Here is a 26070-nt window from a genome sequence, read left to right on the forward strand (position 1 = left end):
TCAGGCGAAATAGGCCCAGAGGAAGACGGCGGCCGCCATGGTGCCGATGGCGCCGAGGTCGACGAGGCGGCGCCAGGCCGGCGGCTCGGTGGGCGGGGCCGGGGGCGGAGCCGCGCTGGGGGGCGGGGCCGTCGCCGCGGGGGGCCCCGCCTCCACGTCTGGTGTGGGGGGGGGGAGGGAACGGGAGATGGGGCGGGGCCGGACGCCTGGGCCCCTTCCCCGGACGCCTGGGCCCGCCCCAGATGCCTGGGCCCCTCCCGGACGTCTGGGCCCCTCCCGGACGTCTGGGCCCCTCCCGGACGCCTGGGCCCCTCCTGGATGCCTGGGCCCCTCCCGGTCTCCTGGGTCCACCCCGGACGCCTGGGCCCTTCCCGGACGCCTGGGCCCCTCCTGGATGCCTGGGCCCCTCCCGGCACCTGGGCCCATTCCCCAGACGCCTGAGCCCCTCCCGGACGCCTGGGCCCCTCCCGGACACGTGGGCCCCTCCCAGACGCCTGGGCCCCTCCTGGATGCCTGGGCCCCTCCCGGACTCCTGGGCCCTTCCCGGACGTCTGGGCCCCACCTGCCACCCTCGACCCGGACGCCTGGGCCCCTCCTGGATGCCTGGGCCCCTCCCGGACGCCTGGGCCCCTCCCGGCACCTGGGCCCATTCCCCAGACACCTGAGCCCCTCCCGGACGCCTGGGCCCCTCCCGGACACCTGGGCCCCTCCCAGACGCCTGGGCCCCTCCTGGATGCCTGGGCCCCTCCCGGACTCCTGGGCCCTTCCCAGACGCCTCGGCCCCTCCCGGCACCTGGGCCCCTCCTGGACGCTTGGGCCCCTCCCGGACACCTGGGCCCCTCCCGGACGCCTGGGCCCCTCCCGGACGCCTGGGCCCCTCCCAGACTCCTAGGCCCCTCCCAGACACCTGGGCCCCTCCCGGACGCCTGGGCCCCTCCCGGACGCCTGGGCCCCTACCCTGGAGCCCGACGCTGCCCGGCGCCTCCTTGGCCGGTGGCTCCTGGTCGAGGTCGACTCGCGGCTCCCGGCTGTGGCGGAGGCTGAACACCAGGCGGTGGAGCTGGGGGCGCCCGGACGCCTGGGTCCCCGCGCCCGGACTCCTGGGCCCCTCACTGCACCCCCTGGATGCCTGGGCCCCTCCCCGGACGCATGAGCCCCTTCCCACACTACCCGGATGCCTGGGCCCCTCCCCGCACCCCCCGGAAACCTGGGCCCCTCTCGGCATGCCCGGATGCCTGGGCCCCTCCCGGATGCCTGGGCCCCTCCCCACACCCCCCAGACACCTGGGCCCCTCCCTGCATACCCGGACGCCTGGGCCCCACCCGCCACCCTCGACCCGGACGCCTGGGCCCCTCCCCACACGCCTGGGCCCCTCCCGCCACCCTCGACCCGGACGCCTGGGCCCCTTCCCACACACCTGGGCCCCTCCCGCCACCCCTCGGACGCCTGGGCCCCTCCCGCCACCCTCGACCCGGACGCCTGGGCCCCTCCCCACCCGCCTGGGCCCCTCCCGCCACCCCTCGGACGCCTGGACCCCTCCCGCCACCCTCGACCCGGACGCCTGGGCCCCTCCCCACACGCCTGGGCCCCTCCCGCCACCCCTCGGACGCCTGGGCCCCTCCCGCCACCCTCGACCCGGACGCCTGGGCCCCTTCCCACACGCCTGGGCCCCTCCCGCCACCCCTCGGACGCCTGGGCCCCTCCCACCACCCTCGACCTGGACGCCTGGGCCCCTCCCCACACGCCTGGGCCCCTCCTGCCACCCTCGACCCGGACGCCTGGGCCCCTCCTGCCACCCTCAACCTGGATGCCTGGGCCCCTCCCCACACGCCTGGGCCCCTCCCACCACCCTCGACCCGGACGCCTGGGCCCCTCCCCACACGCCTGGGCCCCTCCCGCCACCCCTCGGACGCCTGGGCCCCTCCTGCCACCCCCGACCCGGATGCCTGGGCCCCTCCCGCCACCCCTCGGACGCCTGGGCCCCTCCCGCCACCCTCGACCCGGACGCCTGGGCCCCCCTCGCGCCTCTCACGTGGCGCCGGGGGATGGGCGGGTGGCAGAAGGAGACGGCGAGGACGAGGAGGCCGGTGGCGAGGAAGAGGCCGAGGGCGAAGTGCAGGTAATGGAGGCCGCAGACGAGCGGGGGGCAGCGGCCGGGGGCCCCGCACGAGCCCGGGCCCAGGGCGAATTCGGGCACCATCCGGGCCAGGCCCAGCGCCAGCCCCCCCAGGAGGCCCCAGAAAGCGCCCTGCGGGGGGGGGGGGGCACCCGGACGCCTGGGTCCCTCACGGACTCGGACGCCTGGGCCCCTTCCCACCCGGACGCCTGGGCCCTCTCCCGCCCCGGACGCCTGGGCCCCTTCCCACCCGAACGCCTGGGTCCCTCATGGACTCGGACGCCTGGGCCCCTTCCCACCCGGACGCCTGGGTCCCTCACGGACCCGGACGCCTGGGCCCCTTCCCACCCGGACGCCTGGGCCCTCTCCCGCCCCGGACGCCTGGGCCCCTTCCCACCCGAACGCCTGGGTCCCTCATGGACTCGGACGCCTGGGCCCCTTCGCACCCGGACGCCTGGGTCCCTCACGGACCCGGACGCCTGGGCCCCTTCCCACCCGGACGCCTGGGCCCTCTCCCGCCCCGGACGCCTGGGCCCCTTCCCACCCGGACGCCTGGGTCCCTCATGGACTCGGACGCCTGGGCCCCTTCCCACCCGGATGCCTGAGTCCCTCATGGACCCGGACGCCTGGGCCCCTTCCCACCCGGATGCCTGGGCCCTCTCCCGCCCCGGACGCCTGGGCCCTTTCCCACCTGGATGCCTGGGTCCCTCACGGACCTGGACGCCTGGGCCCTTTCCCACCCGGACGCCTGGGCCCCTTCATGCCCCAGGCATCTTCCCACCTGGACGCCTGGGCCCCTCCCCTTCCCGGACGCCTGGGTCCCTCATGGACTCAGACACCTGGGCCCCTTCGCACCCGGACGCCTGGGTCCCTCACGGACTTGGACGCCTGGGCCCTCTCCTGCCCCGGACGCCTGGGCCCCTTCCCACCTGGAAGCCTGGGCCATTTCCCACCCCGGACGCCTGGGCCCTTTCCCACCCAGATGCCTGGGTCCCTCACAGACCCGGATGCCTGGGCCCCTTTGCACTCAGATGCCTGGGTCCCTCACGGACTCGGATGCCTGGGCCCTCTCCTGCCCCGGACACCTGGGCCCCTTCATGCCCCAGGCATCTTCCCACCCGGACGCCTGGGCCCCTCCCCTTCCCGGATGCCTGGGCCCCCTCCCCCCCCCCCCATGGTGGTGGTGGGGGGGGGGGGGGATTGGTGTCGCCTCCACTCACGGGCTCGTTGACGCGGGGCACGAAGACGGCGAGGAAGAAGACGGCGGCGATGGGGGGCGCGAAGTAACTGGCCACGGCCTGGATGTAGTCGAAGAGGCGCCCGCCCTGCGCCGCCCGCACCACCGGCAGCCAGGCCAGGCTGAGCCCCAGCAGCGCCCCGATCCAGAGCCTGCGCCCGCACGGCCCGCGTTCCGCCACGGGCCCGGACGCCTGGGCCCTTCGCCCGGCCCTAAACCCGAGGCCTCCCGCCGACCCGGACGCCTGGGCCCTTTTTTTGGAGGGTGGGGGGGGGAGGGGAGGGGGCCCTTCTCGGATGGATGGTTGGGGGGGGGGGGTGTCCCTTCTGGGACTCCTGTTTCCTTGCCCCGGATGCCTGGGTCCCTCCCGGACGCCTGGGCCCCTCCTGGACACCTGGGTCCCGCCCGGATGCCTGGGCCCCTCCCGGACTCCTGGGCACCTTCCAGGACTCCTGTTTCATTCCCGGACACCTGGGTCCCCCTCGGACGCCTGGGCCCCTCCCAGATACCTGGGTCCCTCCCGGACTCCTGGGTCCCTCCCAGGCCCCTCCCGGACACCTGGGCCTCTCCCTGGACGCCTGGGCCCCTCCCGTGGATGCCTGGGTCCCTCCCGGACGCCTGGGCCCCTCCTGGACTCCTGGGTCCCTCCCGGACTCCTGGGTCCCTCCCGGACACCTGGGCCCCCCTCGGATGCCTGGGTCCCTCTTGGATGCTTGGGTCCTTCCCGGACTCCTGCCCCCCCCCCCCAGACTCCTGGGCCCCTCCTGGACTCTTGGGCCCCTCCCAGACTCGTGGGCCCCTCCCGGACGCCTGGGCCCCTCCTGGACTCTTGCCCCCCCTGGACTCTTGCCCCCCCCCGGACACCTGGGCCCCTCCCCTGGACGCCTAGGCCCCTCCAAGATGCCTGGGCCCCTCCAAGATGCCTGGGCCCCTCCCGGACGCCTGGGCCCCTCCCGGATGCCTGGGCCCCTCCCCTGGATGCCTGGGCCCCCTCCCGGACGCCTGGGCCCCCTCGGACACCTGGGCCCCTCCCCTGGATGCTTGGGCACCCTCCCGGATGCCTGGGCCCCCTCGGACACCTGGGCCCCTCCCCTGGACGCCTGGGCCCCTCCCCTGGATGCCTGGGCCCCCTCCCGGACGCCTGGGCCCCACCTCCCGGCCAGCAGCAGCTCCCGGGGGCCGGCGCGGGGCCGCAGGCGCCGGTAGACGTCGAGGGTGAAGAGGGCCCCGGCGCTGGCGAAGATGGAGGCCAGCGAGGACATGAGGGCGGCCAGGACCACGGCGAGCATCAGCCCCCGGAGGCCTGCGGCGGCCGTCACCGTCGGCGCCAGGACCCCCGAATACCCGCCCGGGACCCCCAAAATACCCCCCGATACCCTCAAAATATCCCCGGTACCCCCAAAATACCCTCCAATACCCCCGAAATACTCCCCGATACCCCCAAATACCCCTGATACCCTCCCGAATACCCTCAAATGTCCTTCCAATACTCCTTGATACCCTCCAAATACTCCCTGATACCCTCAAAATACCCCCTAATACCTTCAAATACCCCCGATACCTCTCAAATACCTCCAACCCCCACTCAATACCCTCTAATACCCCCAATATGCCCCAATACCCCCCAAATGCCCTCTAATACTCCCCAATACCTGCTAATCCTCTGTTAATACTCCCCAATACCCGCAAACGCTCTCTGTCACCCAGTATGCCCCAGTATAGCGCAAATACTCTCTAATACCCCGGCTACCCTTTAATGCTCTCTGATACCACAATGTACCCCGATACGGCCCAGTACGCTGCAAATACCCTCTAACACTCCCCAAATACTCTCTAATACCCCCAATACCCTATAACGCCCATGCTACAGCCCCAATACTCTCCAATACCCCCCAAATGCTCCCTGTTACTCTGTTTAGTGTCCTCTAAAACCCGCCAATAGCCCTAATGGTCCCTAACACCCTCTAATACTCCCAATACCCTCTAATACTCCAATATTCCCCAATACTCTGTAATACCACCCAATACCCCTCAACACCCCAATATACCCCAACTACTCGCTGTTACTCCCCAATACACTCTAATACCCCCAATATACCCCAAATACCCTTTTTACTCCCCGATATGCTCTGATACCCCCCAATATACCCCAAGGGGCCTCTAATACCTCCAAGACCCTCAATACACCCAATAACCCCCAATATTCCTAACGTACCCCCCCAACATCCTCTAATACCCTCTAATGCCCCCAGTATACCCCAAATACCCTCTATTACTCCCCCAATACCCTCTGATACCCCAAATAACCGCCAACACCCCAATATACCCCTAATGCCCCCTCATGCTCTGCAATGCCCTCTAATACCCCCAATATACCCCCAACACCCCCAATTCCATCTATTACTCCCCAATACCATCTGTTACTCTCTAATACCCCAATACACCCCCAAATAGCTTCTATTACTCCCCAATGTTTTCAAAAATACCCCAATATCCTCTAATAACCCCCATATACCCCAAAATATCCCCCAACACCCTCTAATGCCCCCCAACACCGTCTAATACCCCCAATACACTGCAATACCTTCTAATGCCCCAATGTACCCCAATATACCCGAACACCCTCTAATGCCCCCCGACACCCCCAATATACCCCAATACCACCTGATACCCTCTAATACCCCCAATATACCCCAACATGCCTCCAAACCCCTCTTAAGCCCCCCAATATCTCCAATATACCCTATTACCCTTTAATACTCTCTAATACTCTCTAATACCCCCAAATATACCCCTAACACCCTCTAATGCCCCCCAACACCGTCTAATACCCCCAATACCCCCAATATACCCCCAATGCCCACTAATGCCCCCCAACACCCTCTAATACCCCAAACACCATCTAATACCCCCTAATACCCTCAACATACCCCAACATACCCCAACACCCTCTTAAGCCCCCCAACACCCCAATATATCCCATTACCCTCTAATACCCTCTGATACCCCTAATACCCCCAAATATATCCCTAACACCCTCTAATACCCCCAATATACCCCCAATATGCCCCCAACACCCTCTACTGCCCCCCAATACCCTCTAATGCCCCCCCAAACCCTCTGATACCCCCTGTTACCCCAATATACCCCCAACACCCTCTGATACCCCCAATATACCCCCAAGATGCCCCCAATACCCTCTAATGCCCCCCCAAACCCTCTGACACCCCCTATTACCCCAATATACCCCCAACACCCTCTACTGCCCCCCAACACCCTCGACACGCCCAGGAGCCCCCCAGGCCCGGTACCGGGGGGCAGGAGGCGGGCGACGAGCCGGGGGTAGGCGACGTTGGAGCAGCCGGCGGGGGTCCCGCAGGCCCGGCGGCAGCCCTGGGGGTCAGCGCAGGCCACCACGCCTGCGAGGAGGGGGGGCAACGTGGGTGGGGGGCACCCGGGCCTGGGGGGGCACCAAGGGGGGTTGGGGGGCAACGAGAGGTTGGGGGGTAACAAGGGGGTTGGAGAGAACCCAAAGGGTTGAGGAGCATCAATGGGTTGGGGGCACCAAGAGGGTTGGGGGTCACTAAGGGGGTTGGGGGTCACCAAGAGGGTTGGGGGCACCAAGGGGGTTGGGGGGCACCAAGGGGTTGGGGGTCACCAAGGGGGTTGGGGGGCACCAAGGGGGTTGGGGGCACCAAGGGGTTGGGGGTCACTAAGGGGGTTGGGGGGCACCAAGAGGGTTGGGGGGCACCAAGGGGTTGGGGGGCACCAAGGGGGTTGGGGGGGTCACCAAGGGGGTTGGGGTCACCAAGGGGTTGGGGGTCACCAAGGGGGTTGGGGGGCACCAAGGGGTTGGGGGGCACCAAGGGGGTTGGGGGCACCAAGGGGTTGGGGGTCACTAAGGGGGTTGGGGGGCACCAAGAGGGTTGGGGGGCACCAAGGGGTTGGGGGGCACCAAGGGGGTTGGGGGGGTCACCAAGGGGTTGGGGGGCACCAAGGGGTTGGGGGTCACTAAGGGGGTTGGGGGTCACTAAGGGGGTTGGGGGGCACCAAGGGGGTTGGGGGCACCAAGGGGGTTGGGGGGCACCAAGGGGTTGGGGGTCACCAAGGGGGTTGGGGGGCAACGAGAGGTTGGGGGGTAACAAGGGGGTTGGAGAGAACCCAAAGGGTTGAGGAGCATCAATGGGTTGGGGGCACCAAGGGGGTTGGGGGTCACTAAGGGGGTTGGGGGTCACCAAGAGGGTTGGGGGCACCAAGGGGGTTGGGGGGCACCAAGGGGTTGGGGGTCACCAAGGGGGTTGGGGGTCACTAAGGGGGTTGGGGGGCACCAAGAGGGTTGGGGGGCACCAAGGGGTTGGGGGGCACCAAGGGGGTTGGGGGTCACTAAGGGGGTTGGGGGGCACCAAGAGGGTTGGGGGGCACCAAGGGGTTGGGGGGCAGCAAGGGGTTGGGGGTCACCAAGGGGGTTGGGGGTCACTAAGGGGGTTGGGGGGCACCAAGAGGGTTGGGGGGCACCAAGGGGTTGGGGGTCACCAAGGGGGTTGGGGGTCACTAAGGGGGTTGGGGGGCACCAAGAGGGTTGGGGGGCACCAAGGGGTTGGGGGGCACCAAGGGGGTTGGGGGTCACTAAGGGGGTTGGGGGGCACCAAGAGGGTTGGGGGGCACCAAGGGGTTGGGGGCACCAAGGGGGTTGGGGGGCACCAAGGGGGTTGGGGGTCACTAAGGGGGTTGGGGGGCACCAAGAGGGTTGGGGGGCACCAAGGGGTTGGGGGGCACCAAGGGGGTTGGGGGTGACCCTGTTGGACAGGCCACGGCGGCCATGTTGGATACACCACGGCAGCCATGTTGGACACTCCATGGCGGCCATGTTGGATACACCATGGCAGCCATGTTGGATACACCACGGCAGCCATGTTGAATACTCCATGGCGGCCATGTTGGATACACCATGGCGGCCATGTTGGACACGCCATGGTGGCCATGTTGGATACACCATGGAGGCCACGTTGGACACTCTATGGCAGCCATGTTGGACACGCCATGGCAGCCATGTTGGACACACCATGGTGGCCATGTTGGACAGGCCATGGCAGCCATGTTCGATACACCATGGTGGCCATGTTGGACACTCTATGGCAGCCATGTTGGACACGCCATGGCGGCCATGTTGGATATGCCATGGTGGCCATGTTGGATACACCATGGCAGCCATGTTGGACATGCCATGGCGGCCATGTTGGACAGGCCATGTTGGACACTCCACGGCAGCCATGTTAAACACTCCATGGCGGCCATGTTGGACAGGCCATGGCGGCCATGTTGGATACACCATGGCGGCCATGGTGGACACGCCATGGCAGCCATGTTGGACAGGCTGTGGTGGCCATGTCGGACACTCCATGGCAGCCATATCAGACACTCCATGGCGGCCATGTTGGACAGGCCATGGCGGCCATGTTGGATACACCATGGCAGCCATATCAGACACTCCATGGCAGCCATGTTGGACACGCCATGGTGGCCATGTTGGACAGTCTGTGGTGGCCATGTTGGACACTCCATGGCAGCCATATCAGACACGCCATGGTGGCCATGTTGGACACTCCATGGTGGCCATGCTGGACAGGCCGTGGCGGCCGCGGGGGCTCACCGGGGAAGAGGACGCGGGCGGCCATGCCGGGCAGCACCATGAGGAACATGGGCAGGACTTTGAGGCAGCCGCAGAGGACGCAGCCGGCCCGGACGTGGGTCAGCGAGCGCCCGGCCAGGCACCGCTGCACGATCACCTGGCGCCGGCCACGCGGTCAGCGCCTCCCAGTGCCCCCCAGTCCCCTCCCGGTAGCCCTTCCCAGTGCTCCCAATCCCCTTCCCAGTGCCTCCATTGCCCCTTCCCAGTGCCTTCCAGTTCTCCACTGCCCTCTCAGGGCCCCAGTCCCCTCCCAGTTACCTCCCAGTACCTCCAGTTCTCTGCCAGTACCTCCTAGTCCCCTCCCAGTCTCCTCCCAGTGCACCCTAATCCCCCTTCACAGGGTTTCCAGTGCCCCAGTTCCCTCCCAGTGCCCCCAATCCCCTCCCAGTCCCCCCCATGCCCCCATCCCTTACCAGTCCCATCCCAGCACCCTCCCAGCGCTCCCAATCCCCACTCAGTGCCCTCTCACTGCCCTCCCAGTGTCCCTAATCCCCTCCCAGTTCCCTCCCAGTGCCTCTAATCCCCTCATGATTCCCCCTCCAGTACCCCCATCCCCTACCAGTCCCCTCCCAGCACCCCCCGGTGCTCCCAATCCCCACCCAGTGCCCTCCTGGTGCTTCTAATCCCCTCCCAGTTGCCAACCAAGTGCCCCCATCCCCTACCAATCCCCTCCCAGCATGCTCCCAGTGCCCCCAATCCCCACCCAGTGCCCCCAATCCCCACCCAGTGCCCTCCCAGTGCCCCCAATCCCCTCCAGCAACCCTCCCAGTGCCCTCCCAGTGCCCCCAATCCCCTCCCAGTGCCATCCCAGTGCCCCCAATCCCCTCCAGCAACCCTCCCAGTGCCATCCCAGAGCCCCCAATCCCCACCCAGTGCCCTCCCAGTGCCACCAATCCCCTCCCAGCGCCCTCCCAGTGCCCCCAATCCCCTCCAGCAACCCTCCCAGTGCCCTCCCAATGCCCCCAATCCCCTCCCAGCATGCTCCCAGTGCCCCCAATCCCCACCCAGTGCCCTCCCAGTGCCCCCAATCCCCTCCCAGCACCCTCCCAGTGCCCCCAATCCCCACCCAGTGCCCTCCCAGTGCCCCCAATCCCCTCCAGCAACCCTCCCAGTGCCCTCCCAGTGCCCACAATCCCCTTCCAGCACCCTCCCAGTGCCCGCAATCCCCTCCAGCAACCCTCCCAGTGCCCTCCCAATGCCCCCAGTCCCCACCCAGTGCCCTCCCAGTGCCCCCAATCCCCTCCAGCAACCCTCCCAGTGCCCTCCCAGTGCCCCCAGTCCCCTCCCAGCGCCCTCCCAGTGCCCCCAATCCCCTCCAGCAACCCTTCTGGTGCCCTCCCAGTGCCCCCAATCCCCTCCCAGCGCCCTCCCAGTGCCCCCAATTCCCACCCAGTGCCCTCCCAGTGCCCTCAATCCCCTCCAGCAACCCTCCCAGTGCCCTCCCAGTGCCCACCTGGTCGGTGCACCAGTACCAGGAGGAGACGACGGCGAGGCCGAGCAGGAGGCCGGGCCAGGGCAGGTCGCCGGAGCCGGGCGGCCGCAGGAGGTGGAAGGCGTCGGGCCGGGGCCGGGCGCAGGCGCCCGAGGCGTTGGGGGCCAGGGCCAGCGGGTAGCGGAGCCGCAGGCCGCCGAGGCCGCCGACGGCGCCCAGCGCTGCGCCCGCCGCACCGCTCCAGCGCCTGCCGCCCCGCCCCGGGGGCTCCCACTGCCCTCCCAGTGCTCCCAGTGCCCTCCCAGTGCCCAGCGCTGCGCCCGCCGCACCGCTCCAGCGCCTGCCGCCCCGCCCCGGGGGCTCCCACTGCCCTCCCAGTGCTCCCAGTGCCCTCCCAGTGCCCAGCGCTGCACCCGCCGCACCGCTCCAGCGCCTGCCGCCCCGCCCCAGGGGCTCCCACTGCCCTCCCAGTGCTCCCAGTGCCCTCCCAGTGCCCAGCGCTGCGCCCGCCGCACCGCTCCAGCGCCTGCTGCCCCGGCCCGGCGGCTCCCACTGCCCTCCCAGTGCTCCCAGCGCCCTCCCAGTGCCCAGCGCTGTGCCCGCCGCACCGCTCCAGCGCCTGCCGCCCCGCCCCGGGGGCTCCCACTGCCCTCCCAGTGCTCCCAGCGCCCTCCCAGTACCCAGCGCTGCGCCCGCCGCACCGCTCCAGCGCCTGCCGCCCCGACCCGGGGGCTCCCGCTGCCCTCCCAGTGCTCCCAGTGCCCTCCCAGTGCCCAGCGCTGCGCCCGCCGCACCGCTCCAGCGCCTGCCGCCCCGCCCCGGGGGCTCCCGCTGCCCTCCCAGTGCTCCCAGTGCCCTCCCAGTGCCCAGCGCTGCGCCCGCCGCACCGCTCCAGCGCCTGCCGCCCCGCCCCGGGGGCTCCCACTGCCCTCCCAGTGCTCCCAGCGCCCTCCCAGTGCCCAGCGCTGCGCCCGCCGCACCGCTCCAGCGCCTGCCGCCCCGCCCCGGCGGCTCCCACTGCCCTCCCAGTGCTCCCAGTGCCCTCCCAGTGCCCAGCGCTGCGCCCGCCGCACCGCTCCAGCGCCTGCCGCCCCGCCCCGGCGGCTCCCACTGCCCTCCCAGTGCTCCCACTGCCCTCCCAGTACCCAGCGCTGCGCCCGCCGCACCGCTCCAGCGCCTGCCGCCCCGCCCCGGCGGCTCCCACTGCCCTCCCAGTGCTCCCACTGCCCTCCCAGTACCCAGCGCTGCGCCCGCCGCACCGCTCCAGCGCCTGCCGCCCCGGCCCGGCGGCTCCCACCGCCCTCCCAGTGCTCCCAGTGCCCTCCCAGTGCCCAGCGCTGCGCCCGCCGCACCGCTCCAGCGCCTGCCGCCCCGCCCCGGGGGCTCCCACTGCCCTCCCAGTGCTCCCAGCGCCCTCCCAGTGCCCAGCGCTGCGCCCGCCGCACCGCTCCAGCGCCTGCCGCCCCGCCCCGGGGGCTCCCACTGCCCTCCCAGTTCTCCCAGTGCCCTCCCAGTGCCCAGCGCTGCGCCCGCCGCACCGCTCCAGCGCCTGCCGCCCCGCCCCGGTGGCTCCCACTGCCCTCCCAGTGCTCCCAGCGCCCTCCCAGTACCCAGCGCTGCGCCCGCCGCACCGCTCCAGCGCCTGCCGCCCCGGCCCGGGGGCTCCCACTGCCCTCCCAGTGCTCCCAGTGCCCTCCCAGTACCCAGCGCTGCGCCTGCCGCACCGCTCCAGCGCCTGCCGCCCCGCCCCGGCGGCTCCCACTGCCCTCCCAGTGCTCCCAGTGCCCTCCCAGTGCCCAGCGCTGCGCCCGCCGCACCGCTCCAGCGCCTGCCGCCCCGGGGGCTCCCACCGCCCTCCCAGTGCTCCCAGTGCCCTCCCAGTGCCCAGCGCTGCGCCCGCCGCACCGCTCCAGCGCCTGCCGCCCCGCCCCGGCGGCTCCCACTGCCCTCCCAGTGCTCCCAGCACCTTCCCAGTGCCCAGCGCTGCCCCCGCCGCACCGCTCCAGCGCCTGCCGCCCCGACCCGGGGGCTCCCACTGCCCTCCCAGTGCTCCCAGTGCCCTCCCAGTACCCAGCGCTGCGCCCGCCGCACCGCTCCAGCGCCTGCCGCCCCGCCCCGGCGGCTCCCACTGCCCTCCCAGTGCTCTCACTGCCCTCCCAGTACCCAGCGCTGCGCCCGCCGCACCGCTCCAGCGCCTGCCGCCCCGCCCCGGCGGCTCCCACTGCCCTCCCAGTGCTCCCAGTGCCCTCCCAGTGCCCAGCGCTGCGCCCGCCGCACCGCTCCAGCGCCTGCCGCCCCGCCCCGGCGGCTCCCACTGCCCTCCCAGTGCTCTCACTGCCCTCCCAGTACCCAGCGCTGCGCCCGCCGCACCGCTCCAGCGCCTGCCGCCCCGCCCCGGCGGCTCCCACTGCCCTCCCAGTGCTCCCAGTGCCCTCCCAGTGCCCAGCGCTGCGCCCGCCGCACCGCTCCAGCGCCTGCCGCCCCGCCCCGGCGGCTCCCACTGCCCTCCCAGTGCTCTCACTGCCCTCCCAGTACCCAGCGCTGCGCCCGCCGCACCGCTCCAGCGCCTGCCGCCCCGACCCGGCGGCTCCCACTGCCCTCCCAGTGCTCCCAGTGCCCTCCCAGTACCCAGCGCTGCGCCCGCCGCACCGCTCCAGCGCCTGCCGCCCCGCCCCGGGGGCTCCCACTGCCCTCCCAGTGCTCCCAGTGCCCTCCCAGTACCCAGCGCTGCGCCCGCCGCACCGCTCCAGCGCCTGCCGCCCCGCCCCGGCGGCTCCCACTGCCCTCCCAGTGCTCCCAGTGCCCTCCCAGTGCCCAGCGCTGCGCCCGCCGCACCGCTCCAGCGCCTGCCGCCCCGCCCCGGCGGCTCCCACTGCCCTCCCAGTGCTCCCAGCACCTTCCCAGTGCCCAGCGCTGCGCCCGCCGCACCGCTCCAGCGCCTGCCACCCCGACCCGGGGGCTCCCGCTGCCCTCCCAGTGCTCCCAGTGCCCTCCCAGTGCCCAGCGCTGCGCCCGCCGCACCGCTCCAGCGCCTGCCGCCCCGCCCCGGCGGCTCCCACTGCCCTCCCAGTGCTCCCAGTGCCCTCCCAGTGCCCAGCGCTGCGCCCGCCGCACCGCTCCAGCGCCTGCCGCCCCGCCCCGGCGGCTCCCACTGCCCTCCCAGTGCTCCCAGTGCCCTCCCAGTGCCCAGCGCTGCACCCGCCGCACCGCTCCAGCGCCTGCCGCCCCGCCCCGGGGGCTCCCACTGCCCTCCCAGTGCTCCCAGTGCCCTCCCAGTACCCAGCGCTGCGCCCGCCGCACCGCTCCAGCGCCTGCCGCCCCGCCCCGGCGGCTCCCACTGCCCTCCCAGTGCTCCCAGCACCTTCCCAGTGCCCAGCGCTGCGCCCGCCGCACCGCTCCAGCGCCTGCCACCCCGACCCGGGGGCTCCCACTGCCCTCCCAGTGCTCCCAGTGCCCTCCCAGTGCCCAGCGCTCCGCCCGCCGCACCGCTCCAGCGCCTGCCGCCCCGGCCCGGGGGCTCCCACTGCCCTCCCAGTGCTCCCAGTGCCCTCCCAGTGCTCCCAGCGCCCTCCCAGTGCCCAGCGCTGCGCCCGCCGCACCGCTCCAGCGCCTGCCGCCCCGCCCCGGCGGCTCCCACTGCCCTCCCAGTGCTCCCAGTGCCCTCCCAGTGCCCAGCGCTGCGCCCGCCGCACCGCTCCAGCGCCTGCCGCCCCGGCCCGGGGGCTCCCACTGCCCTCCCAGTGCTCCCAGCGCCCTCCCAGTGCCCAGCGCTGCGCCCGCCGCACCGCTCCAGCACCTGCCACCCCGGCCCGGGGGCTCCCACTGCCCTCCCAGTGCTCCCAGTGCCCTCCCAGTGCCCAGCGCTGCGCCCGCCGCACCGCTCCAGCGCCTGCCGCCCCGCCCCGGGGGCTCCCACTGCCCTCCCAGTGCTCCCAGCGCCCTCCCAGTGCCCAGCGCTGCGCCCGCCGCACCGCTCCAGCGCCTGCCACCCCGGCCCGGGGGCTCCCACTGCCCTCCCAGTGCTCCCAGTGCCCTCCCAGTGCCCAGCGCTGCGCCCGCCGCACCGCTCCAGCGCCTGCTGCCCCGCCCCGGGGGCTCCCACTGCCCTCCCAGTGCTCCCAGTGCCCTCCCAGTGCCCAGCGCTGCGCCCGCCGCACCGCTCCAGCGCCTGCCGCCCCGCCCCAGGGGCTCCCACTGCCCTCCCAGTGCTCCCAGCGCCCTGCCAGTGCCCAGTGCTGCGCCCGCCGCACCGCTCCAGCGCCTGCCGCCCCGCCCCGGCGGCTCCCACTGCCCTCCCAGTGCTCCCAGTGCCCTCCCAGTACCCAGCGCTGCACCCGCCGCACCGCTCCAGCGCCTGCCGCCCCGCCCCGGGGGCTCCCACTGCCCTCCCAGTGCTCCCAGTGCCCTCCCAGTACCCAGCGCTGCGCCCGCCGCACCGCTCCAGCGCCTGCCGCCCCGCCCCGGCGGCTCCCACTGCCCTCCCAGTGCTCCCAGTGCCCTCCCAGTGCCCAGCGCTGCGCCCGCCGCACCGCTCCAGCGCCTGCCGCCCCGCCCCGGCGGCTCCCACTGCCCTCCCAGTGCTCCCAGCACCTTCCCAGTGCCCAGCGCTGCGCCCGCCGCACCGCTCCAGCGCCTGCCACCCCGACCCGGGGGCTCCCGCTGCCCTCCCAGTGCTCCCAGTGCCCTCCCAGTGCCCAGCGCTGCGCCCGCCGCACCGCTCCAGCGCCTGCCGCCCCGCCCCGGCGGCTCCCACTGCCCTCCCAGTGCTCCCAGTGCCCTCCCAGTGCCCAGCGCTGCGCCCGCCGCACCGCTCCAGCGCCTGCCGCCCCGCCCCGGCGGCTCCCACTGCCCTCCCAGTGCTCCCAGTGCCCTCCCAGTGCCCAGCGCTGCACCCGCCGCACCGCTCCAGCGCCTGCCGCCCCGCCCCGGGGGCTCCCACTGCCCTCCCAGTGCTCCCAGTGCCCTCCCAGTACCCAGCGCTGCGCCCGCCGCACCGCTCCAGCGCCTGCCGCCCCGCCCCGGCGGCTCCCACTGCCCTCCCAGTGCTCCCAGCACCTTCCCAGTGCCCAGCGCTGCGCCCGCCGCACCGCTCCAGCGCCTGCCACCCCGACCCGGGGGCTCCCACTGCCCTCCCAGTGCTCCCAGTGCCCTCCCAGTGCCCAGCGCTCCGCCCGCCGCACCGCTCCAGCGCCTGCCGCCCCGGCCCGGGGGCTCCCACTGCCCTCCCAGTGCTCCCAGTGCCCTCCCAGTGCTCCCAGCGCCCTCCCAGTGCCCAGCGCTGCGCCCGCCGCACCGCTCCAGCGCCTGCCGCCCCGCCCCGGCGGCTCCCACTGCCCTCCCAGTGCTCCCAGTGCCCTCCCAGTGCCCAGCGCTGCGCCCGCCGCACCGCTCCAGCGCCTGCCGCCCCGGCCCGGGGGCTCCCACTGCCCTCCCAGTGCTCCCAGCGCCCTCCCAGTGCCCAGCGCTGCGCCCGCCGCACCGCTCCAGCACCTGCCACCCCGGCCCGGGGGCTCCCACTGCCCTCCCAGTGCTCCCAGTGCCCTCCCAGTGCCCAGCGCTGCGCCCGCCGCACCGCTCCAGCGCCTGCCGCCCCGCCCCGGGGGCTCCCACTGCCCTCCCAGTGCTCCCAGCGCCCTCCCAGTGCCCAGCGCTGCGCCCGCCGCACCGCTCCAGCGCCTGCCACCCCGGCCCGGGGGCTCCCACTGCCCTCCCAGTGCTCCCAGTGCCCTCCCAGTGCCCAGCGCTGCGCCCGCCGCACCGCTCCAGCGCCTGCTGCCCCGCCCCGGGGGCTCCCACTGCCCTCCCAGTGCTCCCAGTGCCCTCCCAGTGCCCAGCGCTGCGCCCGCCGCACCGCTCCAGCGCCTGCCGCCCCGCCCCAGGGGCTCCCACTGCCCTCCCAGTGCTCCCAGCGCCCTGCCAGTGCCCAGTGCTGCGCCCGCCGCACCGCTCCAGCGCCTGCCGCCCCGCCCCGGCGGCTCCCACTGCCCTCCCAGTGCTCCCAGTGCCCTCCCAGTACCCAGCGCTGCACCCGCCGCACCGCTCCAGCGCCTGCCGCCCTGACCCGGGGGCTCCCACTGCCCTCCCAGTGCTCCCAGTGCCCTCCCAGTACCCAGCGCTGCGCCCGCCACACCGCTCCAGCGCCTGCCGCCCTGACCCGGGGGCTCCCACTGCCCTCCCAGTGCTCCCAGTGCCCTCCCAGTGCCCAGCGCTGCGCCCGCCGCACCGCTCCAGCGCCTGCCGCCCCGGCCCGGCGGCTCCCACTGCCCTCCCAGTGCTCCCAGTGCCCTCCCAGTACCCAGCGCCGCGCCCGCCGCACCGCTCCAGCGCCTGCCACCCCGCCCCGGGGGCTCCCACCGCCCTCCCAGTGCTCCCAGTACCCAGTGCTGCGCCAGCCGCACCGCTCCAGCGCCTGCCGCCCCGCCCCGGCGGCTCCCACTGCCCTCCCAGTGCTCCCAGTGCCCAATGCTGCACCCACTGCAATGCTGCAGAGCCCACCACACCACCCCCAGGGCTCCCAGTGCCCTCCCAGTGTATCCACTGCCTCCCAGCATGCCTTCAGTGCTTCCTGGGGTCTCCCAGCACCCTCCCAGTGCTCTCCTGGGATCTCGCACTGCTTACCTAGTCTCCCTCTCCAGTCTCTCCCAGTCCCTCCCAGTTCCCCCTCCAATCACTCCCAGTGCCCCAATCCCTTCCAGTGCCCTCCCAACTCTTGCCAGTGCCTCCCAGTGCCCCCAATCCCTTCCAGTGCCTCCCAGTGCCCTCCCAGTGTCCCCTAGTACCCTCCCAATCCCTCCCAGTGCCTCCCAGTTCCTCCCAGTGCCCCCCAGTACCCTCCCAATCCCTCCCAATGCCTCCCAGTTCCCCCCAGTGCCCCCCAGTACCCTCCCAATCCTTCCCAGCGCCCTCCCCAACCCCTCCCAGTGCCCTCCCAGTCCCACCATAGCCGGCGAGGACGGAGGCGCCGGTGAGGATGACGAAGGTCTGCACCACGTCCGCGTACATCAGCGCCGCCAGGCCCCCTGCAGGCCCCGCCCACGTCACTCGGCTCCGCCCCCCAGGAGCCCCCCACCCCCTTTGGCTCCGCCCTCCTCCCCCCCCGGCTCCCCGGCCCTACCAGTGACGGTGTAGACGGCGGTGACCCCCAGCAGGGCCCCCACGGAGACGTAGAGGTCCCAGCCCAGCGCCTCCTGGATGAAGAGGGCCCCCGAGTACATGTCGACCTGGGGGCCGGGGGGGGGGGGTGAGGGACAGTGTTGAGGGGGTGGTGGCAGGAGGGTGGACCCTCGTGCCCCATAGGGACCTCCCAGACCCCATGGGGAGCACCTCAAGGACTTCCAGACCTCATTGGAGACCCCCCTAGACCCCTTGAGGAACATCTCAAGGACCTCTAGACTCCATGGGGAACACCTCAAGGACCTCCAGACCATGTCAGAGACCCCGAGACCCCATGAGGAACATCTCGAGGACCTCCAGACTCCATAGGAGATCCTAGATCCCACAGAAGATCACCTCAAGGACCTCCAGACCATGTCAGAGACCCCGAGACCCCATGAGGAACATCTCAAGGACCTCCAGACTCCATAGGAGACCCCAGATCCCACAGAAGATCACCTCAAGGACCTCCAGACCCTATCGGAGACCCCCTAGACCCCACAAGAAACATCTCAAGGACCTCTAGACTCCATGTGGAACATCTCAAGGACGTCCAGCCCTCATAGGAGGCCCTGAGACCCCACGAGGAACATCTCGAGGACCTCCAGATTCCATAGAGGACCTCTGGATTCCATGAGGAACATCTCAAAGAGCTCCAGACTCCATAGAAGACCCCAGACCCCATAGAGAACACTTCAAGGACCTCCAGACCACAGAGAAGTCCTCCAGACACCATAGCAGAAGACCCCAAGGATCTGCAGACCTCATAGATTTCCCCCCCCCCGACCCCATGGAGAACATGCTAAGGACTTGTAGGTGCCATAGGAGACCTCCAGACCCCACGCAGCTCCCTCAGGCCCTGTTGGAGAGCACCCAAAAGACCTCCAGACCCCATAAGGCCCCTCAGATCCCCATAGAGTCTCCCCAGACTCCATAGGGGAGCACCCCAAGGACCTCCAGATCCTATAGAGTTCTTCCAAGACCCTACAGAGCCTCCCAGGACTCCATAGAGCCCCCCCCAGAACCTATAGGACCTCCAGGCCCCATAGAGCCCCCTCAGACCCCATAACCCTCCTAGACTCCATAGGGGTGCACCTCAAGGACCTCCAGACCCCACAGAACTCCTCCAAGACCCCACAGAGCCCCCCAAGACTCCATGGAGACCCCCAGATCCTATAGCGGACTACCCCAAGGACCTCCAGACCCCATAGACCTCCTCCAAGACCCCATGCTCCCCCCCCAGACTCCGTAGGGGAGCACCCCAAGGACCTCCAGACCTCATAGAGCTCCGCCAAGACCTCACCCATCATCTCCTGAACCTCCAGACCCCACACGAGCCCACTCCAACCCCATAGAAGATCAACCCAAGGACCTCCACACCCCATAGGGGGTCCTACAGGAGACCCTATAGGTCCCCTCCAGCCCCTATAGCCCCACAGAGGAGGGGGCTGGTGGTACCGAGATCTTGGTGGAGATGTAGAGCAGCAGCGAGAGCAGCGACAGGTAGAGCTGGATGCGGCTGCCCCCGAACCGCTTCCGCAGGTACTCGGGCATCGTCATCACCTGCGGGGCCCAGGCGTCCGGGTGGGTCCCCAGCCCCTCCCCCCCTCCCAGAGGACCCAGGCGTCCGGGTGTGTCCCGCCCGCCGACGCCAAAGGGGGGCCCAGGCGTCCGGATGCCCCTCGTTGAGAAGAGCCAGGTGTCCATCTGGGGTGTCACCGCTCCGGAAGGGCCCAGGCGTCCGGGTGACCCCACTCCAGAAGGGCCCAGGTGGCCCCTCTCCAGAAGGGCCCAGGCATCCGGGTGACCCCACTCCAGAAGGGCCCAGGCGTCCGGGTGACCCCACTCCAGAAGGGCCCAGGTGGCCCCTCTCCAGAAGGGCCCAGGCATCCGGGTGGCCCCTCTCCAGAAGGGCCCAGGCATCCGGGTGACCCCACTCCAGAAGGGCCCAGGTGGCCCCTCTCCAGAAGGGCCCAGGCATCCGGGTGACCCCACTCCAGAAGGGCCCAGGCGTCCGGGTGACCCCACTCCAGGGGGCCCAGCTGGCCCAACTCCAGAAGGGCCCAGGTGTCCGGGTGACCCCACTCCAGAAGGGCCCAGGCGTCCGGGTGACCCCACTCCAGAAGGGCCCAGGTGGCCCCTCTCCAGAAGGGCCCAGGCGTCCGGGTGACCCCACTCCAGAAGGGCCCAGGTGGCCCCTCTCCAGAAGGGCCCAGGCGTCCGGGTGACCCCACTCCAGAAGGGCCCAGGCGTCCGGGTGTCCCCTCCCCCCCCCACAGGGGACCCAGATGACCCCTCTGGGGACCCCAAAGGGACCCAGGCATCCGGGGTCCCGGTGCCCCTCCCCCGCGCTGGAAGGGGCCCAGGCGTCCGGCTCACCCCGGCGTTGAGGTAGATGGGGACGAAGACCCAGCCCAGGAGCAGGACGATGAACATGGCCTGGGGGGCAAATTTGGGGGGGGGGATTTGGGGGTATTTGAGGGTATCTGGGAGGACTTGGGGGGTATCGGGAGCATCTGTGGGTATTTGAGGGGTATTGGGGGGAATTGGAGGGTAGTTGGGGTATTTAAGGGGGATATTTAGGAGCATTTGGGGGTATCAGGAGCATCTGGGGTATTTGGGGTATTTGGGTGGAAATGGGGGCATTTGGGGTATTTGAGGGGGACATTTAGGAGCATCTGGGGGTATTTGGGGGGTATTGGGGAGTATTTGGAGGTACTTGAGGGGGCATTTAGGAGCATTTTGGGGTATCAGGAGCATCTGGGGGTATTTGGGGGCATTGTGGGGCATTGGGGGAATTGGGGGCATTTGGGGGTATTTGAGGGGGACATTTAGAAGCATCTGGGGGTATTTGGGGGGTATTTGGGAGTATTTGGGGATATTTGAGGGGGGGCATTTAGGAGCATTTGGGTGTATCGGGAGCATCTGGGGGCATTTGGGGGTATTTGAGGGGGCATTTAGGAGCATTTGGGGGTATCGGGAGCATCTGGGGGTGTTTGGGGGGTGTCTGGGGGTATTTGGGGACCTCGTGAGCATCAGGTGGGTATTAAGGGGAAACTGGGGGTATTAGGGGGTATCTGGGAGTATCTGGCAAGTATTAGGGGGTATAAACAGGGTATCGGGGGGTACCGGGGGTATTGGGGGTATTTGGGAGTATCTGGTGGGTGTTAGGGGGTATAAACGGGGTATCGGGGGGTACCAGAGAGTATTGGGTGTATCAGGGGGGTATTAGGGAGTATTGGGGGTACCAGGTGGGTATTGGGGTATTAGGCCGTACCAGGGGGTATCAGAAGGGTATTGGGGGGTACCACGGGGGTATCGGGGTATTAGGGGGTAGTGGAGTAGCAGGGGGGGTACCAGGGGGGTATTGGGGGTACTGGGGTTATCGCGGGTATTAGGGGGTATTGGGGGGTATCGGGGGTATCAGGGGGTATTAAGGGGGTATTGGGGATGTTACGGGTACCAGGGGGTATTGGGGGGTCCCGGGGGGTCCCCAGGGGCTCCCCGGGGTATTGGAGGGTCCCGGGGGGGCCCATGGCGTATTTGGGGGGTATTGGGGGGGTCCCAGAGGTCCCGTGGGTCCCAGAGGTATTTGGGGGTCCCAGGGGGTATTTGGGGGTCCCAGGGGTCCTGGGCTATATTGGGGGGGGTCCCCAGGGGGTCCGGGGGCTATTTAGGGGTCCGGGGGGGTCCCAGGGACCCCCGGGGATATTAAGGGGTCCAGGGGTCCCGGGGGATTTGGGGGTCCCAGGGATCCGGGGGGGGGTCTTTGGGGATTCAGGAGGATCTGGGGGTCCCAGGGGATCCCGAGGGGTCTTTGGGGGTCCCGGGGGGATCTGGGGGTGCCGGGGCTCTTTGGGGGGGGGGTCTCACGTTCCACTCGAAGCCCCCCACGGCGATGCCGCTCGCCCGCCCCCGTCCCCGCCAGCCCCACGAAGTGGCCGGAGCCGATGTTACTGGCGAAGAGCGAGGCGCCGACCTGGGGGGGGGGACACGGGGGGTCATGGGGGTCATGGGGGTCATGGGGGACATGGGGGATATGGGGGATATGGGGGGACACGGGGGGACATGGGGGTCATGGGGGACATGGGGGATATGGGGGACACGGGGGGACATGGGGCGACACGGCGGGACGTGGGGGGACGTGGGGGATATGGGGGGACACGGGGGATATGGGGGGACATGGGGGGACATGGGGGACACGGGGGGACGTGGGGGACATGGGGGATATGGGGGGACACGGGGGGTCATGGGGGTCATGGGGGTCATGGGGGATATGGGGGACACGGGGGATATGGGGGGACAACGGGGGGACATGGGGGGTCATGGGGGACATGGGGGATATGGGGGGACACGGGGGGACATGGGGGGTCATGGGGGTCATGGGGGGACATGGGGGACATGGGGGACATGGGGGATATGGGGGGACACGGGGGGACATGGGGGGTCATGGGGGATATGGGGGGACACGGCGGGACGTGGGGGACGTGGGGGATATGGGGGGACACGGGGGATATGGGGGGACATGGGGGGACATGGGGGACACGGGGGGACGTGGGGGACATGGGGGATATGGGGGGACACGGGGGATATGGGGGGACATGGGGGGTCATGGGGGACATGGGGGATATGGGGGGACACGGGGGGACATGGGGCGACACGGCGGGACGTGGGGGGACGTGGGGGATATGGGGGGACACGGGGGATATGGGGGGACATGGGGGGACATGGGGGACACGGGGGGACGTGGGGGACATGGGGGATATGGGGGGACACGGGGGGTCATGGGGGTCATGGGGGTCATGGGGGATATGGGGGACACGGGGGATATGGGGGGACACGGGGGGACATGGGGGGTCATGGGGGACATGGGGGATATGGGGGGACACGGGGGACATGGGGGGTCATGGGGGTCATGGGGGACATGGGGGACATGGGGGACATGGGGGATATGGGGGGACACGGGGGGACATGGGGGGTCATGGGGGATATGGGGGGACACGGCGGGACGTGGGGGGACGTGGGGGATATGGGGGGACAACGGGGGATATGGGGGGGACATGGGGGGACATGGGGGACACGGGGGGACGTGGGGGACATGGGGGATATGGGGGGACACGGGGGATATGGGGGGACATGGGGGGTCATGGGGGTCATGGGGGATATGGGGGGACACGGGGGGACATGGGGCGACACGGCGGGACGTGGGGGGACGTGGGGGATATGGGGGGACACGGGGGATATGGGGGGACATGGGGGGACATGGGGACACGGGGGGACGTGGGGGGACATGGGGGATATGGGGGGACACGGGGGTCATGGGGGTCATGGGGGTCATGGGGGACATGGGGGATATGGGGGGACACGGGGGGTCATGGGGGTCATGGGGGGACATGGGGGGGACACCCGGGACCCCCCGGGAATCTCCGGGACCCCCATGTCCCCCCCACATCCCCCCATGTCCCTCCATGTGCCCCCATGACCCCCTGTGTCTCCCCACATTCATGGGTCCCCCCCACATCCCCCCATGTCCCCTCACATCCCCCCATATCCCCCCACACTCATGGGTCCCCCCCATGTCCCCCCATGTCCCTCCATGTCCCCCCGTGTCCCTCCATGTCCCCCCGTGTCCCCCAATGTCCCCCCATGTCCCCCCCACATCCCTCCATGTCCCCCCACATCCCCCCATCTCCCCCCACACTCACAGGTCCCTCCATGTCCCCCCATGTCCTCTCACGTCCCCCCACACTCATGGTCCCCCCATGTCCCCCCATGTCCCCCCACATCCCCCCATGTCCCCATGTCCCCCCACACTCACAGGTCCCCCCACTTCCCCCCACTTCCCCCCATGTGTCCCTCCATGCCCCCCACATCTCCCATGTCCCCCCCATGTCCCCCCACATCCCCCCACGTCCCCCCACACTCACCGGTCCCCACGCCATGTTCCTGCCGGCCAGGAAGTACCCGCTGACGGTTCCCCGGTTCCCCCGGCGCAGCGACTGTGGGGGCCACCAGTGCTCCCAGTATGAGCCACCAGTGCTCCCAGTACACCACCCCTCCTCCCCCCCCAGTGCGAGCCCGTCACTCATTAACCCCTCGCGTGCTGCCCTTCTGGCTGCCCCCTTGCTAATTAGGCCTCGTTACCAGCCTGGCTGCCCTCTTGGACCAGGGCATTGTGGGTAATCATTAACCCAGGGGCGCGAGCCGTGGGTCGGAAAAACAAGGGGATAGGCGGGGGGTCCTCACCCCACCACAGAGCATTGTGGGATTTCCCCCCCCCCCAACAGGTTGGGGGCGCTGGGAGGTTCTGGGAGCCCGCGGGAGAACTAGGTGCATCATGGCGGACATTCTAGGTCACTCAAGGTGGTTGGGCTGGGGGGTGCTGAGGAGGGTGGGGAGGACTCTGAGCCTTGGGGGGGGCCTAGGGGCAGTTGTGGGGCCCTTTGGGGGGGGGCATGGATGTCATGGGGGGGCAGGATGGAGGTCTAGGGGCATCACAGGGGACGTTCTAGGTCGTTCAATGGGGCCAGGCCCTTTGGGGTGGCTTCAGTAAGCCTGATGGGTCTGGAGGGACTTGGGGGGGGTCCCAGGGGTGCCATGGGGGGTTCCCAAGGGGTCTTGGATGCCCCTGAAGGGGCAGGGGGAGGGGGGTCTAGGTACGTCACGGGCCGGGGGGGACGTTCTAGGTCACTCAATGGGGCCAGGTCCTTCAGGGCATCTTCAGTAGGTCTGGTGGGTCTGAGGGGAGTTGGGGGGGCCCAAGGGTGTCATGGGGGTCCCTGAGGCGCCCTCGGTGGGTAAGGAGGGGGTCTAGGTATGTCATGGGGGACGTTCTAGGTCGCTCAATGGGGCTGGGCCCCCCCAAAGGGAAGGTAATGGCTGGGCTGGGAGGGAAGTTGGGGTCCCAGGAGGAAGTTAGGGGTCCCCGCGGGGTAACCAGGGGTTGGGGGTCCCAGTTAGGTCCCAGAGGGGCAGTTAAGGGGCCCAAGGGGGCAGTTGGTGGCCCAGAAGGTGGTTAGAGGTCCAGTGGGGTCAATTAGGAGCCCTGGGGGAGGACAATTATGGGTCTGGGGGGGCAGCTATAGGTCCCAGGAGAGCACTTAGGGGTCCCAGGGGGCAGTTATGGGTCTGGGGGGGCACCTGGGGGGGGCAGGAGAGCAGTTGGGGGTCCAGGGGCTGCAGTTATGGGTCTGGGGGTGTAATAAGGGATCCCAGGGAGGCAGTTATGGGTCCCAGGGGCTGCAGTTATGGGTCCAGGGTGCAATAAGGGATCCCAGGGAGGCAGTTATGGGTACAGGGGGGCAGTTATGGGTCCGGGGGTGCAATAAGGGATCCCAGGGGGGCAGTTATGGGTCTGGAGGGGCAGTTATGGGTCCCGGGGCTGCAGTTATGGGTCCGCGGGTGCAATAAGGGATCCCAGGGAGGCAGTTATGGGTCCGGAGGGCAGTTATGGGTCCGGGGGTGCAATAAGGGATCCCGGGGGGGCGGTTATGGGTCCGAGGGGGGCAGTTATGGGTCCAGGGAGGCAGTTATGGGTCTGAGGGGGCAATAAGGGATCCCAGGGAGGCAGTTATGGGTCCCAGGGGCTGCAGTTATGGGTCCCAGGGGGTGCAGTTATGGGTCCAGGGGTGCAATAAGGGATCCCAGGGAGGCAGTTATGGGTCTGGAGGGGCAGTTATGGGTCCCAGGGGGTGCAGTTATGGGTCCGGGGGTGCAATAAGGGATCCCAGGGAGGCAGTTATGGGTCTGGAGGGGCAGTTATGGGTCCTGGGGCTGCAGTTATGGGTCCACGGGTGCAATAAGGGATCCCAGGGAGGCAGTTATGGGTCCGGAGGGCAGTTATGGGTCCGGGGGTGCAATAAGGGATCCCGGGGGGGCGGTTATGGGTCCGAGGGGGGCAGTTATGGGTCCAGGGAGGCAGTTATGGGTCCGGGTGGTGCAATAAGGGATCCCAGGGAGGCAGTTATGGGTCCCAGGGGCTGCAGTTATGGGTCCGGGGGTGCAATAAGGGATCCCAGGGAGGCAGTTATGGGTACAGGGGGGCAGTTATGGGTCCCAGGGAGGCAGTTATGGGTCTGGGGGTGCAATAAGGGATCCCGGGGGGGCAGTTATGGGTCTGGAGGGGCAGTTATGGGTCCCGGGGCTGCAGTTATGGGTCTGGGGGTGCAATAAGGGATCCCAGGGGGGCAGTTATGGGTCTGGAGGGCAGTTATGGGTCCGGGGGTGCAATAAGGGATCCCGGGGGGGGCGGTTATGGGTCCGAGGGGGGCAGTTATGGGTCCAGGGGCTGCAGTTATGGGTCCGGGTAGTGCAATAAGGAATCCCAGGAAGGCAGTTATGGGTCCCGGGGGGGGGAGGAATCACAGCCCTACCCAGAGCCCCACGGCGATGACGAGGCCGAAGTAGCCCCCGATGACGCCCAGGTCCCAGAAGGTGACGGCCAT

General features: G+C 69.7%; 1 protein-coding gene across 1 annotated transcript; it reads right to left on the reverse strand.

Moving 5' to 3' along the window:
• Nucleotides 1-26070, reverse strand: LOC134154236 (sodium/glucose cotransporter 2-like). Its single transcript, XM_062600953.1, is given in 16 exon segments — nucleotides 1-158; nucleotides 958-1060; nucleotides 2033-2248; nucleotides 3337-3505; nucleotides 4506-4656; nucleotides 6665-6772; nucleotides 9004-9139; nucleotides 10496-10695; nucleotides 17413-17493; nucleotides 17589-17694; nucleotides 19085-19189; nucleotides 20006-20065; nucleotides 21500-21535; nucleotides 21537-21605; nucleotides 23554-23625; nucleotides 25999-26070. Coding segments are annotated over 16 exon segments (1842 nt in total).

This window comes from Rhea pennata, unplaced genomic scaffold (genome assembly GCF_028389875.1).
Source record: "Rhea pennata isolate bPtePen1 unplaced genomic scaffold, bPtePen1.pri scaffold_176, whole genome shotgun sequence".
NCBI classification, from domain to species: domain Eukaryota; kingdom Metazoa; phylum Chordata; class Aves; order Rheiformes; family Rheidae; genus Rhea; species Rhea pennata.